General features: G+C 40.3%; 1 protein-coding gene across 4 annotated transcripts in view; it reads right to left on the bottom strand.

The window, feature by feature from the left end:
* Positions 1-18560, bottom strand: part of LOC144495804 (ATP-binding cassette sub-family C member 8-like) — a 201691-nt gene that overhangs the window by 153685 nt on the left and 29446 nt on the right. For all 4 annotated transcript variants that reach the window (XM_078216299.1, XM_078216298.1, XM_078216300.1 and 1 more), the window contains exons 2-9: positions 17589-18267; positions 15684-15793; positions 11162-11234; positions 10416-10472; positions 10129-10317; positions 4973-5125; positions 2155-2310; positions 214-402 (exon numbers count right to left, since the gene is read on the bottom strand). In XM_078216299.1, the coding sequence (XP_078072425.1) occupies positions 214-402; positions 2155-2310; positions 4973-5125; positions 10129-10317; positions 10416-10472; positions 11162-11234; positions 15684-15793; positions 17589-18191 (1530 nt within the window). In that variant the 5' untranslated portion in view covers positions 18192-18267. The remainder of the gene's footprint in view (positions 1-213; positions 403-2154; positions 2311-4972; positions 5126-10128; positions 10318-10415; positions 10473-11161; positions 11235-15683; positions 15794-17588; positions 18268-18560) is intronic.

Raw genomic sequence — 18560 nt, 5'->3', positions numbered from 1 at the left:
GAGTTAAAGCTAATATTGAAATTTAAATAAAATTGTGATGACTCAATAATTATGAAAGCAAATATTATTTTTTGAATATGAAAGAGGAAAGGAACTTGCCCCAGAATGGCGAGTTCATGCAAATCATTTTTCAATTTTTGGTGCTTAGTTTAGGTACGAATGTAGATTTATACCAATCTTGTATCCCTAACTCTCTAATATATAAATCATTACCTTTATACTCTGCAGCATTTCATTTGATTTCTTGATCCGCTCATCTGAATATTCCATTGTTCTTCTTTGAATAGAAATAAATCGTTTTGAGATGAAGTACTGCATGGGGATGAGCACAACGATGATAGATACTCCAACCAAAGCACTATACCCTAATTGATTATAGAGTAATAGCACTGCTAGTATAATCTGAAATCAAAATACAATTGATGCTTTTAATAGAAAATAAATGCTAAAAGTATTCAAGTAAGGTAAACAGTTTCACACTCTTGAATTATAGTCTTTGTCAAACATGTTGAAGTAGTAATAGAAATCACTAACAATTTATCATGCTAGTTTTAAAGTAAAGTTTATTTGTTAGTCACAAGTAAGGCTTACATTAACACTGCAATGAAGTTACTGTGAAATTCCCGTAGTTGCCACAGTCTGGCGACTGTTCGGGTCAATGCACCTAACCAGCACGTCTTTCAGACTGTGGGAGAAACCGGAGCACCCGGAGGAAACCCACACAAACACGGGGAGAACGCACAAACTGAGTGACCCAAGCCGGGAATCAAACCCAGGTCCCTGGCACTGTGAGGCAGCAGTGCTAACCACTGTGCTGCCGTGTTATTGATTATTGTGTTACTTGAATATTTTGATTGTATGGGGAATTGCTGTACTTGAGGTGATCCTACACCAATGCTTTTGTTTTGAGGAAGAGTACCACACTATTCTTTCTAATTTTCTTCAGTACCCTCACAGGACATAACAAATTTGAACTTTACTCAATACAATCTTAAGGTGCACCTCTTCTTCCAATTATGTGCTCCACACCTTCCAGACTCAACACTGAGTTTAACAATTACAGACTGTAATCTCTTCCCTTGTTTAATTTTCTTTTCTTTGCAAGTTTTGGTTTTAGCCTCATTTTCCCCCGTGTTTCTGTTTTCTGATGGCAGCTGTTCATCAATCTGCTATTCACATCTCCTCTAGACAATCTTTTGTTTCTTTACTCTTCCCATTACCACTCCCTTTAGCTCGGCACAACCAACTCTTTTATCATTTAATCTCATTCATCTTCCATCTGTGGTGTTTCTGCACTTTAAGAGGCGATCTGCCAAGAGGGTCATGTGACCCCGGGTTACCAATCATGGAACAGGGAGGGGGAATCATCCAAGCAAGCTCGGGCTTCTGTAACAGTTCAAACCAGGAAACTGATTGGCAACCATGAGGCTGCAAGCCTCTGCATTATGGATATATGTAAATATGCATTGTAGTTGTTATTTACCTAACTGGTGAACAGGAGTTATTACACCATCCCTATCATAGACCTTTCTTTTTGCTTTATATTCACCAATTCACCATTTCACTTAGTTAAAACATATCACATTTCTATGTCCTGTCCAGGAGTCAGGAAACTGAAGTTCCACTCAATGTTTCCAGATAACAGCGATTAGCAGAAGGGACATCTGCCCTGAATGCCTCACACACTTTAACATCATCACCATAAAGTCATAGAGGTCTACAGCACAGAAAAAGGCCCTTCCAACTTTTTTTCCCCACTGGCGAGTATCCGACTTTTGATCTCACACTCAATACTGCCATCCACGATTCCTGCCAATGGCAGGAAGGGAAAATTCCACCCATTAACTCTATTTGTCCCTCCACAGATCATAGAATCATACAGTGCAGAAGAGGCCTTTCAGCCCATCGAGTCTGCACCGAAATGCTGTGCATTTTCTGTTTTCATACGACATTCCTTAATCTAGCAATCTCAAAGGCATCTTCAACACAGTAGAGACAAAATACCAAAGGCTATAGCACATAAAATATTTATAAAATGCTAAAATTGACATAATCTGTGAGCTTTATATACTAAAGTAACCTAAAGGAGGAAAAGATCACTATCAAACTTCAATAAAAATCAATGTTAATTTAACTTTTATGAAGTTAGCCTACCTGTATCGGAATTGCAATAACATAGTATCCCATAAATGCTGCCATCATTATCTGAAAAGCATCCACTGACATGTGATTGATAATCTGGCCCACTGTCAGATGGCCCCCACCGAAGGCCCACATAGGCAGTGACAAAGCTTTCAAATAAATCATTGTCTAGGGAAAGAAATGGAAAACACATTGATGTTACTGATGAAAAGTGGTTCACATTTCCCACAGTATTTTATATTACACCCACTTCTGTAAAGCAGTATGAATGGAAGTTACACTTATGCAAATAGTACAGTGCAATTTTCAATCAAAATCACAAAGCATACCCATGAAAGCAACACAATGGGGTTGTTGTGCAAGGGGGCAGGGAGGGAGCGAAGCTGACTACTCGCAGTCTGGAAATTCAGAAATGCCCAGAAAGCAAAGGTCCTGCTGAAATCAATCAAAAATTATTAGAATTTTGAAGATCGGCTGACTGTCAAGATGCATTTCAATGCAGCAGCCAAAGACCACTGGAGACAGTGCTTGGTAACTGGGAAGATTTAGGTTGGGGAGAGGCTGTTGGATCATGGGTGAGGGGGCACAAGGACGGGGAAGGCAGAGTCCCATTGCAGAAGTTGGAAGGCAGAGGTTGAGATTGGATTACAGTGGAGGTTGGGGTTTAGATATTTAGCTTGTAGGCACAGGTTAAACACATCTGTTTCTCCTAGTCCCACAAGCAGTGCTGGAAAAGCACTTATCTGCTGGATTAGGAATCTGGAAATTCCTGCCTCCTTTAGCTGCTGTGTTTGCTGAGCTCTGGTTAACACAACCCACAGCTAGCAAATTCAAATGACTGCTAAATTCTGACTCGCAGCTGGACTTAAATATTAGAACTGCCAACCTACTCTGCAAAGCAGATTATATATTGACCCCAAAGCTACCCCCATTAAACTATAAGTATTTGTATTTGCAACAGTTGCCCCTTTTGTCAAATGTACATAAATGCATCACAGAGGAAATAAGCTATTTTTTGCCTCCAGTTCCCTATATGGTATAACATATGGACCAGTAGCTACCACAAACAGAAAAGTAATGAGGTGCCACATAGGGGGTTGTAGTAAAACACAATGCAGGTTTGTTAAGAAGGTGCTGCTTGTTCCACGTCTAAGATGGAAGAGCCACAAAAGTCGTGAATCTCTATAACTCACATGATGTTATACCAGAAGAGATACAGCCACTTTAATACATAACATATGGTAAATCCTGAATTTCAGTTGGAGCCCAGCACCAATGCTAATTGTCATATCCATTGCCTGTATTTTTTGAGCTGGCTGTCAGCCCCTTGAAACGAGGATGCTATCTGCCAGGCTTCCTCATCTATGAGTCCTCAGGTGACTCAGCAAACCAATCCTGGAGCCACAGGTCTTTGGGCAGAGAGGACAAGAGTTGCCCTGAGGAACAGAAGGGGATCTCGAGCGAGGGTTCTGCTCTTTTTCCTTCCATTTTCACCACTTCCATTTTTAGTGACTTCAAACTAGACATGTGACGGGAATGAGACATACATCTGCCACCAAATAGAATGTTAACATTGCAAAAGAAGAACAAGTCCTTAAATACTATAAATTTGTCTCAAAATAATTTGTGTTAGGTAGTTTGGAAAATTACCTCAATAACACAAAATTGTGTGGCAGTAAAACTAAGACTTCTCAAAACTGACTCAAGCTCACCTCCTGAACTGAATAGAGTATGGTTGCATAACAGATAGCAGACAATTGACTGACGAGCTTTAAACCCAACTTTAGGTGAAAGTAGAATTGCTACTTCCTGAGGAACTCTGCAACTACATACAGCATTTGGTAAAAACCAACAAAGCTAACAATAGGACAAAAGAGCAGTACCTTGCACCAAAGACTTTACTCCAGGACTTAAATGGGAGAAACTGGTTATGAGATTGATTTTTGGCTGTGTGGGAGTAGAATTTGTTTAGTTCTACAGCCACAAGACAATCTTCTGAACACACTACTCAAGTAATCCATGTGACCACCTTTTTTGGCACAAGGAATTTGTTTAGAATTCCAAGGTCTCAATATTTCTCTTCAGAGTGCATTAAAGTGAATTGATTTTGAAAAAAGTTACAAATTATATCCTGTTCAGAAACAGATTTAATACTAAAATGCCTCACCAGCTTTTTGGGAGAGATGAGTGTGTTCCAGACTTAGTGTGAAGGAGTGTTTTCTGACCCCTTAAGTGGTACAGCTCTAACTTTAAGACCCCAAGTTCAAGATTTCCCACGACCCCTCCCCTACAACACCTTCCACCCCAAAAAGTAATAGATTTTCCCCATCTACAAAACAAACTCATTAATCATTTCAAACACACCAATTAGATAAACCCTTAATTTTGTACATTAAAGAGAATACAAGCCTAGTCTAGACAGCGACCTGACTTCATAATTTAAGTCTTTTACCCCTGGTGGTATAATTCTGCTGAATCAGTGCTACATCCTCAAAGGGAAAATAGAAAAGGGAAGGGAGGCAAGAAAAGGGTAAAGAGAGGGAAGGGAATGTTGGAGGAAAGGGAAAGAGTGGGAGAGTACTGCTGTCCAAAAATACCTGTTAAAGTGCAGAAGCTGGATGTCAGATGAAAATAGGATCAGGTACTCCTAATCCCTAAAAACTACATTCAATCGTGACTCTGAAGAATGGCCATGTTGCTAAGACATGGACATAGGGCTGCTAAATAAACACATAAATCAGACCCTTGGAAGAAAACACATTTAAGACAGGAGATGGGCGTGCGAAAATTGGTTTAAAGGGAGAAAAGAAGAAAGAAAAAGGCATCTTACCTGCAGAGCTGCTTTTATGTGTATTCCATCCCGGATAACAATGTAATATGAAATCTGTAAGCAAATATTCTGAAGGAGAACTGTACACAGCATCAAGAATGCCAATATGTATCCATTATTGGTAAATTCCCAGAAACTCACAAAATGTATTCCCTGTGTAAAGTAAGAATATAAAGTAATATTTAATTGACTATTAAAGATAGCCTCTTCTCAAGCATATGTATATATTTATGCAAACCGTCAGTTTTTGGATCCTTATATTTGCTTTTCTACATTTACTGATGATAAATCAAGCGATTCAAACTTCTAACAGAGAACTCTGCTGTGCCACACTTTAGTTTCAGTGCTCAGTAGATAAATCTACAGGTCTTCTTAATAATAGGAAGATTAGCGACAATAACAGTGTTAAGCAAACTGACAGCACTTTCACTCATCCTACTCAACCTGAACACTGGACAAAATAAAGAATAGGAATGATGCTTAAACAGCTCGATTCGCATTGACTGGGTTTGGATATTTCTGGATGGAACAAATAATAATTAGGTTTTCAGGTTTTCTCAATAATAACTACATGTAGGACAGAATAAATAGAGTTTTCAACATCCTTCAGAAGAAACTTGGTGATGGAATTGTAGTAATCCAATCTGGTCACCAAAGTTATGATTTCTGAATGACTTGCTTACCTGATAATTGTTTTTTCAAGTTATTAACCAGTACCAGAAAGCTCTACTCCGAATTACATGCCCAAAACAAAAAGAGATGGGAAGAGATTGCAAAGCATCACAGAGCTATGAGGTAATAAAAATGGATACCATAAAGTTGAATTCAGAGCACAACATTACATGCAGGCTCATAACATTTTAGCAAATAGGACTAGAAGTAGGCTATTCAGCCTAATGAGCCTGTTCCACTATTGAACAAGATCATGGCTGATCTGATTGTGGCCTTAACTCCACTTTGCTGCCTGCTTCCTTTAACGCTGGACTTCCTTGCAGATCAAAAATCTTGAATATATTCAATGGCCCAGTCTCCAGCGCTCTCTGTGGAAGAGAATTTCAAAAGCCAACAACTCTCAGATAAGTTTCTCCTCATCTCTATCTTATTTTGAGACTATCTCCTGAATTCTAGATTCCCCCACAAGAGGAAACATCTCTCAGCATCTACCCTTTCAAGTTACCTCAGAATTTTGTGTTTTTCAATAAGGGTATCTCTCATTCTGCTAAACTCCAATGAATATTGCCCAGCCTGCTCAACCTTTCCTCATAAGACAACCCCTGCATCCCAGGGATAAATCTAGGTGAACCTTCTCTGAAATGTCTCCAATGCAAGTATATATCTCCTTAAGGAGGCGAAAACTGCACACAATACTCCAGGTGTGATCTCATGAATGCCCTTAGTTATTGTAAAATTTCCCTACTTTTATACTCCACCCTCTTTGAAATAACAGTGAAAATTTCATTTGCTTTCTTAATTACTTGTTGTACCTGCATGCTAACATTTTGTGATTCATGTATAAGGACACCCAGATTCCTCTGTCCTGCAGCATTCTACAGTCTCTCTCCATTTAATATTCTGGTTTTCAATTTTTTCATTTAATGCTCCATATGTCAAATTTTACCTACTCATTTAGCCTATCTGTATCCTTTTGCAGACTCTTTGTAATCGTCTCACAACTTACTTTCCTTTCTATCTTTGTATCATCAGCAAAATTAGTTACAATACAATCAGTCCCTTCATCCAAGTCATTAACATAGATCTTTAATAGTGGAGGTCCTAGTATTGATCCCTCTGGCACTCCACTTGTTAGTTTGTCAACCCAAAAAATACCCATTTGTCCCAACTCTTGATTTCTTGTTAGACAATCCTCTACCCATGCTAACATCTCAACCCCAACAAACTTTGTTGCACCTTACTGAATGCCTTTTAGAAATCCAAATACACTACATCCACTGGTTCCTCCTACTTGTTACATCCACAAAGAATTCTAATAAATTTGACAAACATGACTTTCCTTTCAAAAAACCATAATGACTCACCCCGATTGTAATATGATTTTCTAAATACCTTTCTATTGCCTCCTTATTGATAGATTCTAGCATTTTACCAATGACAAATGTCAGGCGAATTTCCTGCTTTCCAACCTGCTGAGGCCTTTCTAGAATATAGGGAATTTTGGAAGATTACAACCAATGTATCCAGCATATGCATGTTGGCATGAGGAGTCCCTCAAGAAAGTGTCTTGGGGCCGCATTTATTTGTGGCTTATATTAAATACATTGATGGCCAGATGCGGCATAGTATGGTTTTGAAATATGCAGATGACATAAAATGTACTTGGAAGTTAAGAAAAATAATCCAGGGCTCTCAAACACACTTCTCCAGAGTGAACTCTCTACTATGGTGCCAAGGAATGGCAACTTACCTTTAATGTGGCAAAGTGTTCAGTTTAAAGTTTATTTATTAGTGTCACAAGTAGGCTTACATTAACACTGCAATGAAGTTACTGTGAAAATCCCCTAGTCGCCACACTCCGGCGCCTGTTCAGGTACACTGAGGGAGAACTTAGAATGGCCAATGCACCTAGCCAGCACGGTTTTCGGACTGTGGGAGGAAACCGGAGCACCCGGAGGAAACCCACACAGACACGGGGAAAATGTGCAGACTCCGCACAGACAGTGACCCAAGCCGGGAATCGGATCTGGGTCCCTGGCGCTGTGAGGCAGCGGTGCTAATCACTGTGCCACCATGCCACCCAGTTCAGTTCTCCACTTCAGCCACCATAATCCTAATTCATTGTACCATATTGAAGGCCAGTCTTTAGCACATTCCACTATTGAAAATGATTTGGACGTGACTGTTTGAAGGTTACGAATCACGTGGTCCAGGTAGTACAATGCAGAAAATGTTTTACAAGCGTGGAATGCATCCTTTTTGAGTCGGGATGTCAGCATTTATCTTAAACTCTATAACAGCTGGTATGCCCACATCTGGAGTATTCATCCACAGTTTGGTATCCACACTTTCAAAGAGATATATAGTTTATAGAAAGCTTTTAGAGAGGTAATACGGTCTGCAAACACCATATTACCAGGAAAATGGAAGGCATGAGGCGAATACCTTATGAGGAGCATTTAAGAATTCTTGGATTACAATCTTTAGAGAAGAGAAATCTGATTTTTGATTTAGTTGAAGTTTATAAATTGATACATGGTCCTACTATCACTAAGCTTCAAAAGTTCTTTCCTCACAATTACAGTATTTTGCGTGGTAATCAGTATAAACTACAGAAATTTAGTTCACATCTTGATATTTGCAAATATTTTTAAACGTAAAATTGTTGATACTTGAAATACTTTCCCTGATTTTCTTGTCAATACTGAAAATGTTTTGACTTTTAGAAGATTTGTCAGAAATGTAGCATGATTTCTACATATGTGTTGTCTGATGGCAATAAAGATAAATAAATATCTGCAGCCAAGAACATACCTAGGATGCAGGCCATCAGATCCAGGGGACCTGTAAGCCTATAGTCCTTGAGTTTTCTCAGTGTTTCATCTCTAGCAATCACAATGGCTGTTAGCTCTTCCATCCCTTTTGTCTCCTGATTTTCCACCTTTCTTGGGATTTTTTGTGTCTTCTATTGTTAAGACAGATACAAAATGCTTGTATCCAAGCCTCTGCCATTTTCTTGTTTTCCAGTATTAATTCGCCAGTCTAATAGTAAACTTCCCTGTTATAAGTTCGGTGAAGTCAAAATTAAGCCCAAGTCTTACCACCATACTCGACTATTCTAAAGCTCTCTGTTAACTGTAAATAAATTATGTTTAATTGTATGCCAGTGGTGCATTAACGAGGGATTCAAAGGGTCAGACTCAAACCGTGCTTGTTGGATTAGGTGATGCATACTTTTCAGGTGTAACTCTGTAAACAAGTGTAAAGGTGCTTGTTTGGCAGCCCATCCACCACCTTGAACTTCCACTTCTGACCATTATTGATGCACATTGGCAGAAAAATGCACTGCAGCAAGTCACCATCGCTCTTTCAACAGCGTATTCCAAACCCGCAACCTAAGGACATAGACTGCAGTGGCACCTCAACACCACTTTCTCAAGGTCAGTAGGGATAGGCAATAAAAATCCTAGCTTAGCCAGCAATGCTCACATCCCATAAGAGAATAAAAAGATAGATTGCCTCTAATTCTATCCTTCAACCGACTTCCTGAAATAGAACACTCCTAGCCAACCTCTTATAAGGTTGATCAAACGCTACAACCTTTCCTTTTTCCCTATTTATTCCGTTTGAATGTGTGGTGCCATTTGATGTTTCCTGCTCTGACATCGATTGTTGCCCCTAACTAGACACTAACTCTATTCCCAGAATGCTTCCTTCCTTATTTTGACACATTCAGATTTGAACCTGTTTTTCTTTAAATTGTTGGTATACTGAGCAATGCGACTTTAACTCCCCCAGAAACTCCATGTTATTCTATTGTTTGATCAATAAGTATGAACTCATCAAACTTCTGCTGCCATATCCTAACTCGCACCCCCCATTCATCCAGCACCACTGTCCTTGCTGATCTGAGCCAATTTGAAAATTTTTATCCCAATTTTCAAATCCTTCCATGGCCTCACTGTTCTTCATCTTGTAACCATTTTCAGCCTGAGTGTTGCTTTTCTTCAATACTGGCCTCTTGTGACCCCCTACTTCCTTCACCCTACCATTAGTGCCTGCACCTTCAACTATCCAGCTCTTAAGCTTTGGAATTTCCTTCCAAAAAAGGGTTTGTGAACTTTTTCTTGAATTTCTTATAAACAATTAAGTGGTTTGTTAAGCCATGCAATATGGTATTTGAGTCAATCACTTGATGTGGGATTGGAGACAAGTATATGTCAGACCTGTAGGGGTGATAAGTTTACTTTCACAAAATACATCAATGGAAGGTTGAGTTATGACAATCTAGTAGCTTTCAAGACAAAGTTCTGCCTATAAATTAGCATTTATAGAGCTCAATTTTACAATTTACTGTTAAGACTCAACTTCTGGCCTGCTAGCCTGTACATGATCTCCATATTATCATCTCCGCATCAGGGTAAAATGGCCAGATTATAAATTATAGGTATGTTTAGTGCAGAAAAACATACAAGTTCCCTTACCTTCTCCAATTCCTTTGACTCAGCAGTCACAAATCTTATAATGCCATTAATGCAGAGTGGCCCACCTAATCCTGCTAGATCACCTATAACCTTCAAAACTGCTGCCATCAAGAAAGGTCCCCCAAAAGCCTTGAAATAAACTTTTCCAAGATCTCGTGATCCTGCTGTTCCTGAAGATTTATTTTCTTCCTAAAATTAATAAAAATCATTCAGATTAAGCATCATTTTCCCTTATAAAAGTACACACAATTATCTAGATTCTAAGGACTTTGTAGAAACTTACTTACCTTTTGCTTATCATAACACATCTTCAATAAATCAAAATTTTTCAGTGCAGTTTCTTCCTAAAAGAAGAAAATACAAATACTAAGATTAGGCAATTTTAATGTTTAGACTGCCAACATCATGGTTACACATGCAGGAAAAACAGCCTTTAGACAAGGCACCAAAGAGTGGCAATGGACGCACGCTCAAAGCTTACAGGGTTGGGAGCATCGAATAAAATCAAAAAAAATTACCATCAAATAGTCAAAGTTGCCAGATAGAAAGAATAAAGGTCTACTTTCACATGTGCATAACATCCTTACAGATGCTGCAAGACCTGTTGAGATTTTCCAGCATTTTCTCTTTTGGTTTCAGATTCCAACATCCGCAGTAATTCGCTTTTATCTCAAAATTTCAGTTCACTTTTTTGTTTTAAATGCTCCAGGATTTACATTTTTATTAATAGAATTCCTTATACACATCTAAAAGAATTATGCATTCAAATGGTGGTGCCAACAAAATTATTAGCCAAATAGATTAATAACATTTAGAATTGAAAGACTGAAATTGACCTTAGCATGCTGGGTTAGAAAAGACAACAAATGGACAGAACGTACCTCAACTTGGAATTACATTTTTTCACCAACTCCAATAGAATTGAAAAAGTTATCAACTGTTTTTATATCAGATATACATAATTCCATTTGTGCATTATGCATGAATCTTTCTAGGAAGTCCACACTTTAACAAATACTAAATAATAAACAACCTGAGAGAGTTCTCCTAGATCTTCCATCTTAATTGGCTCCTGGTAGCCACTTTTTAAAAGCCATGAAATCCACCTATGCAATAAAACAGAAGGCATTGTTGTAATGAAAACAAACATGATGGCTAACTTACATGGAGAACACTCTCACGAACATTAAATTAGATAAACAACTAGTTACATGGCTTTTGGTCACGTTGGGTGCTGTAGGAATGTTGACCAGGGAGAACCACAAGAACCTTTTGTTCTTCACTCAAGAGTTCGAATGGGTTTTCTTACACCCGCCAGAACAGAAAGATAAGATTTCTGTTTAATGCCAAATGATTGTTCCTCTGGCAATGCAATATTCACTCAGCATTGCATATAAAGGCCTGGAGTGGGTTTGAACCCATAAATTTCTGACTCAAAAGTGGGAGCAAAGACTTTTCTTTTTGTAATAATCTGATTTATACAGTCAACCTCACAAGTGAGAAAATACAATTTGGGATGTACTCTGCTTTTGAATAAATCAGCATAGATTCTTGTGACTTAGTAGATAACAGCACACATGATATTTGCTGAAATGTCACAGGTTCATTCGCTACTGAATTAGCTGCAATTTGGCCCCAGGGTTCCCTAGACCAGGGGGGATAAAAAATAGCCAATCTTCCTGATCTTTATCCCATGCACAACATGTGGATTTTAGGTGAGAAGAGGATTTGGCTTAACTGGAAGGCTCTTCTCAATTAGATAGTGTGCAATATCTACAGTCTAGACTTACACATACATTGTGACCACTGGGACCAAATGCAAGAAAGTTGCCATCGATTACAACTGCAGCATGAAACAGCACCTTCAGGAGATTAAAAAACTGGAACTCAAGTAAAAAGAAAAAACTCTTGACATAGTTTTAGACATTTTGGCAAAAGAAATGAAAGGACAGGTCCCATGACCGTCAGCAACTTGGGCACCGCAATATAAAGAAATAAAAAGTGAACCCCCACCCTCTCTGGCATTTCTCTCTCACAAATCTCCTCCCCCATCACCACCACAGAACTCCCCTGCACGTGCACACTGCAGCGCTGCCCAGGCACAGTCCGATAGCACTGCACCCAGGCAGTGCCAGGATGCTGCCCAGGCACAACCCACTCCACCCAGGGGCTGTACTCACCTTCAGCAAGTTCTGCTCATCAAGTGCATGTTGTGGGGAACGTGTCGTTATTCACTTCGATATGTGAATGGATGATTTTAACGGGGGGGGGGGGGGGGGGGGGGGGGTGGTCAGGATTTATGTTATTGGCGAGGATGGGGATAGTAGCAACAGGAAATCCCATCAGTATAAAAGGGGTGGCACAATGCCAAGCACTGCTGCCTCACTGTCAGAGACCTGTGTTCAATTCCAGCCTTGGTGATTGTCTGTGTGGAGTTTGCACATTCTCCCCATGCCTGCGTGGGTTTCGTCTGGGTACTCTGGTTTCGTCCCACAGTCCAAAGATGTACCGGTTAGGTGGATTGGCCATACTACATAGACATCTTGGGACACAAAGGGGCAATGTTAGATGGATTAGCCATGGGAACTGTCAGAGAGTCGGTGCAGATTGGTTGAATGGCCTCTTCTGCTCTATAGGGATTCTATGATTTAATTTTGGGACTCCTGCACTATTCTCTGTCCCCTCTGAAAAGAGTAGAAAATCCCTCCCCATCCCCCAAAATATGTCCCTGACTTGAAAGTATACAAGAAGTAGGCAGTGTACAGAACAAAATTTGGAAGCACAAACCTGGAATGAAACAAATTAAGCTAGTACTTTTATCCTAAAAACACAGCTTTATTTCCATTTAGATTTTCTACTTTGTGTGGAGGTGTTGGCTTTTAATGCTGAAGTTATGCTGGACAAATCTAAACATTGATAACAAACAGTGGTATAGAAATAAAGTTGGTTAAGGAACAGGAAAGTTGGGAAGTGACAGAAAGTGAGTTTTACTGGATGACATTGTTGCACGAATGGGCTGAATTTTCATCTCAGAAAGTCATAGCAGGAGTCAGAAATTTCCAGGTTCATCACGCCCCCTTCGGGGGAAAAGTGCCTGCAAAGGCAGATACTTGTTCTGGGTATGGATGCTAACTGGGGTGGGGCCAACCCCAATAAATAATAGTTTAGAGGCAGACACAGATGAAGCAGCAGCACTCCGAAAGCTCATGCTACCAAATAAACCTGTTGGACTTCAATCTGGTTTTGTGAGACTTCTTACTGTGACATAGGAAATATAGGGAGCGATCCTCACAATAGTGCTGAATTTGTGGGAAAACTGGTCTCGATCACGACTGTTTCTTCAGTGCAACTTCAGACCTGAATCTCCCCACTCTATGCAATGCAGAGATCACAATCGTGAATATCATTAAAAACCTGGAGGGGCGGGGCCTATTCACGCCAGAGTCTGACAGCTCCAGAACTCTGCGCATGCGCAGTGGCGCCGATCTGTCAGTCTCCCCATTTACTGACCAGCTCAATCGCTGGCCAGCCCGGGACCACCACAGTGCTGCCCCTCCAGCACCCCCCCACGTCCCGATCGTGGTCCCCACAACAATCCCCAAGCCAGCCCTGAACCCCACCCCAGAGCACCCTTATGTCCAGCTCACACTCCTCTCCCCCCCCCCCCCCCCCCCCCCCCAGCACTGACGATCCCCCCACCCCCCGGCAGATTGCCCCCCAGGTCAGACCCCCCCCCCCCCCCCCCCCCCCAAAAGACCACCCCAAGCCCTGGCCTCCCTCCAGTCCAGACCGATCCCCATGCAGAGTGACAGCGGGACCCCCTCACTCCCACCAATCACCCCCTAGGCCCCACCCACAATAGGTCCTGCCCCCTTGGCACTGCCTGATGCCTGGTGGGCAGTGCCAAGGTGCCCCCTGAGCATGGGCACTTTGCCCCTTGGACAGTGCCAGGGGGCACAGGCTGGCACTGCCAGGGTACCTAAGGCCAGGGGGCACCACCCCCCACTGCCCAACCTCCTGGGTGGGCCCCAATTACCCTCCCTTCACTCCAGCGGGGTCTCCCGCTAGTGCCCCGAACTTGGGGAGCTACTTTAAACCCCCCAAGAGCGAAGTACTCCTGGCGGCGTGGGAGATGCTACCAGGCCCAGCAAGTCCCATGCCAGGCCCGATGACCACATGCAAACTACATTTAAAATACATTTAAAGCAGATTCAAATGACTTACCTCTCTTCCCGCCGGTTTCCAGCGCGGTCCCGACTGCAACTGTTCTCCGGCTCTGGGAGACGCACATGCATTGGGAACGCATGCGCGAATCCCACAAAATGGCCGACACGTGATTTTCCCGACCGGACCCGCCAGAAAATTTGCGGGTCGCAATGGGAGAATTGCCCCCAAAATGGTTTAAAAGTGTTGCTGTGAAAAACTGCTCTAAAATGATAAGTTAAAATAAAACTAAAATTTTCCTCAAAAGTGATGCTGGTATCATCTTTGTGACCTCTAATCACTTTAATTACTCTTTGCTGTCTCAGATTATTGAATTCCAGTCAAATTATAACAACATGTTCCCAAATTCTTACCCCTTCAGATAAATGATGGAAAATTGCAATTTCAGAATCCAGAAATATATTTAATACAGCAAACTATGGTCTTGACTGTCTAAGAGGGTACTAGATTAAGTTGTTTCACTGTTGTAATGCAGGGAAAGAGGACAGCTGATTTGTTGTTTGTGGGACCTTGTTTTGCACAATAGAATCACAGAACCCCTAAAGTGCAGAAGGAGGCCATTCGACCCATGAGCCTGTACCAGTCAACAATCCCACCCAGGCCCTATCCCCATAACCCCACGTATTTACCCTGCTAATCCCCCTGACACTAAGGGGCAATTTTTCATAGCCAATCAACTTAACACACACATCTTTGGATGATATACCTGATTAGATCATCTATTTTGGTTATGTTGGTTGTAGGATAAATTGATTGGAGATCAATGCTTGTCTTTGAATGTGGTAAGAGAACTGAAATGTTGCACCTCCAAGAGTGGAGGTGGTATTTGGTATCACACTGAAATGCCAGCCTGGATTACGTACTCAATGGACGGAATTTTACCGGCACAATCGCCCGAGGTTCATATGATCCCGCCCAAGGCCAATGGAGAATGTTGTTCTCTGAGCCTCACCCATCCCCGGAATTGGGGCGGGCGGGCGTGCCGGTAAAATTCCGGCCAATGTCTCTGGAGTGGGATTTCAACCCACAACCTGCTGACCGAGACACAAGAATGCCAATATCTAGCCAAGATTACACATTAAATAACTAAAATGCCACATTAAAAGAAACTGAAGAGGATTTTTTTTTAGATTTGAGCACTATTATTTGCACAATAATCATATTTTTAAAATTTCTCTCCACTATTCTGGAATAATTTTGAACTAAATTCATTATAAAAACGGTCTTCACATTTTTTTTTTACAACCTTCAGAGGATTCTATTTAACATCAGCTATTATTAAATTGTAGACAACAAATTTATTTAGAAAATATTATGTCGCGTTTCCTTACGTATATGTAATCTGTGACAAAATATTGACATAAGGTTGGTGAAATTTTTTTTCTGGATCTTGTAGTTCTAACGGTGGGATGTCTCTGGAATACCCTGGGCAGAAGTAACCCTAAAATAAATAAATTATGTATTAGTTCAGCATAGAATATGATAATTTGAAACAAATTTGGTCATATTGCAACCATATACAAACAAATTTCAATTTTTTTTTTGCAATAGTGGCCCATAACTTCTGTGTAGTGGCAATCAGAAACAGACTGCTACCCGCTCCTGTTTATTTACCTTGAAATGTAGCTCATCCTTTCTCACCCAACCTTCCAACTCAGGCCGGGTGAGAATGGTGTAGTGCAACTGGTTCTTGTGACCTTCTGTTGAGGGCAAAGGAGAGGTAAGGAAGCCATGTCTCTTTTTGTAGCAGTTGCTGTAAAGCAGTTAAATTTAAAGGTCTAACCACTTTGTCCCTAGTGTATTTTGAAGTAGAATCTTAATTATAAGAACTAGCAGCATGAGTAGGCAATTCAGCCCCTCCAGCCATTTAATACAGTCATGGCCGATCTCATCTCGGCCTGAACTCCAATCACCTGCATAGCCATAGCCCTGCAAACCCTTACTAATTAAAATCTATCCACTTCTGCCTTAAATTTACTCAAAGTCCCCTATCCACCATGCCCTAGGGTAGTGAATTTCAAACTCATGACCCTTTGAGAGAAGTAATTTCTCCTCATGTCTATTTTAAATCTGCTCCACTTATCCTAAAACTATATACTCATGTTCTAGATTGCAGTCTTCTAAACTCCAGGGAGTATAGGCCTAAACTGCCCAATCTCTCTTCTTAAGTCAAACCCCTTGTCTCTGGAATCAATCTAGTGAACCGCTTCCAATGCAACTACATCCCTCAAGTAAGGGGATCAAACTGTGCAGTCTCCTTATTGCTTTGTACAATAGCAGCAACACTTCATGACTTTTACATTCTAAATTCCATGTTCCATTTGCCTTCCTTATTACCCATGAACCCCTCAGATATGATGCCCTGGAGCTCAGAAGTTATGGGTCAATATATTTAGAAATCTGACCATTCATAAAACACTGAGAAGTCAGTGACCCAAAAATCATTTCAAAATATTCAGACCAAAATTGGTTCTTCTTCTCCCAACACCTTCCCCAGACAAGACTGTCAAATATTTCTTCCATGAAAAAGTGAATTATATGCATGCAAATACAAGAATCCATCTAATTACATACAATATGCCTTTTATTTATAAAACAATTTAACAGCAAGGAAACAAAATAAAACCACCATTACAATTTCTATATTCAGTCAATTTATAAAGACCTCAAGGAAAATTGCATAAAATACAATCAAGTACTTGCATTGGTGCGCAGTTTTCTAATGAAATCCACATATAACAATTTATAATTCAAGACCTTTAACATCTTCAATATTGTTTCTGTGGCGCAGCACAGTGGTTAGCACTGCTGCCTCACAGCGCCAGGGACCCGGGTTCGATTCCCGGCTTGGGTCATTGTCTGTGTGGAGTTTGCACGTTCTCCGTGTCTGCATGGGTTTCCTCCTGGTGCTCCGGTTTCCTCCCTCAGTCTGGTTAGGTGCATTGACCCGAACAGGCGCCGGACAGTGGAGACTAGGGGATTTTCACAGTAACTTCATTGCAGTGTTAAAGTAAGCCTTACTTGTGACACTAATAAACAAACTTTTAAAAACAAAGTAAATGGGCCAGCTGATCTAAAATTTTTACTTTTACTAACCCAAGTTCAAGCAGGATTTAATATGAACTAATATGATTATGCCCAGAGTGGTGTAAAGTAACTTAATGTAATACAAGATGTTTTAATAATAATCTGGATTTGAAAAAGTTTTTTGTTTTAATATGTATTTAAGGACTTACCTTTTTAAAAAATATGCTGAGTTCCAGAATGAGAAAGGATCCATAGATTGAAACCAAGATACAAACAAGAAGAAAAGTCAAATCACTGATGATGAACTTCTGTGAATAGAGCTGATATATCTTAAATATATTAATGCTAAAGGCAGCAGGCCAGTGGAAGATAAAGAGCACCAAAAACATGGGTGCATTTGCACTTTCAGCTACATCATAGTAAATGATTGAAAGAAGACAAGAGGCTAGTTGTGCTGCATCGGGTATATAAATAAATGGTCTGTCAAACTTTGTGTACAACTGTGACAAAATACCATCTCCTAAACAACAGGCAGATATAAAGATGTAGAAGAATGCTAATATCCATCGAATAGTATGCCACGGAAAATGGATCCAGCCTCTCAAGCCACTATCAATATGAAACGTTGTAATGAAACTCCGCCTGCACTTAATCACAATAAGGCCAACAAGAGAAAAAAGCACAAATCCCAGATGTACAAGGAGGTTTACACCTTCCGTGAAACAAATTTCTTCAATGAAAGACTCTTCATTTGATTTCAGGCTATTATTTTTGTTGGCAAGGCCACAGAATATAAGAAAAGCATCTTCCATCCTGATTACTTCTTTCGGTATCCATCAATTGCAATTCTTGTATCGTAGAATCATCTTTTGTGTAACTTGGCTTAACCTGTGAAAAGAAGAAGAAAATGATCAACTGAACGTTGGCACACATTGCATTTTAGTTTCCTTATAATTGGAACCTTTTATTTACTGTTCAAGGGAAATATGGTCTATCAGTGATTTCATCATCTTCAATTAAATCACTCACTTTACTTCTGAGTTATTTTATATCCCTTAGTGGTTTGTGGTCGGACAGCCTTCCAGTTAGTAGAGTATCTTTTTAATACCAAGAACAAAAGTTAAACAAGGTCACTGAAGGCGCTCTCACATTCATTCAACAAAACAGTTTTAAACAGGAAC

This window comes from Mustelus asterias, chromosome 7 (assembly GCF_964213995.1).
Source record: "Mustelus asterias chromosome 7, sMusAst1.hap1.1, whole genome shotgun sequence".
In the NCBI taxonomy this organism is placed as follows: Eukaryota; Metazoa; Chordata; class Chondrichthyes; order Carcharhiniformes; family Triakidae; genus Mustelus; species Mustelus asterias.
This window is presented reverse-complemented; position numbering and strand designations above follow the sequence as displayed.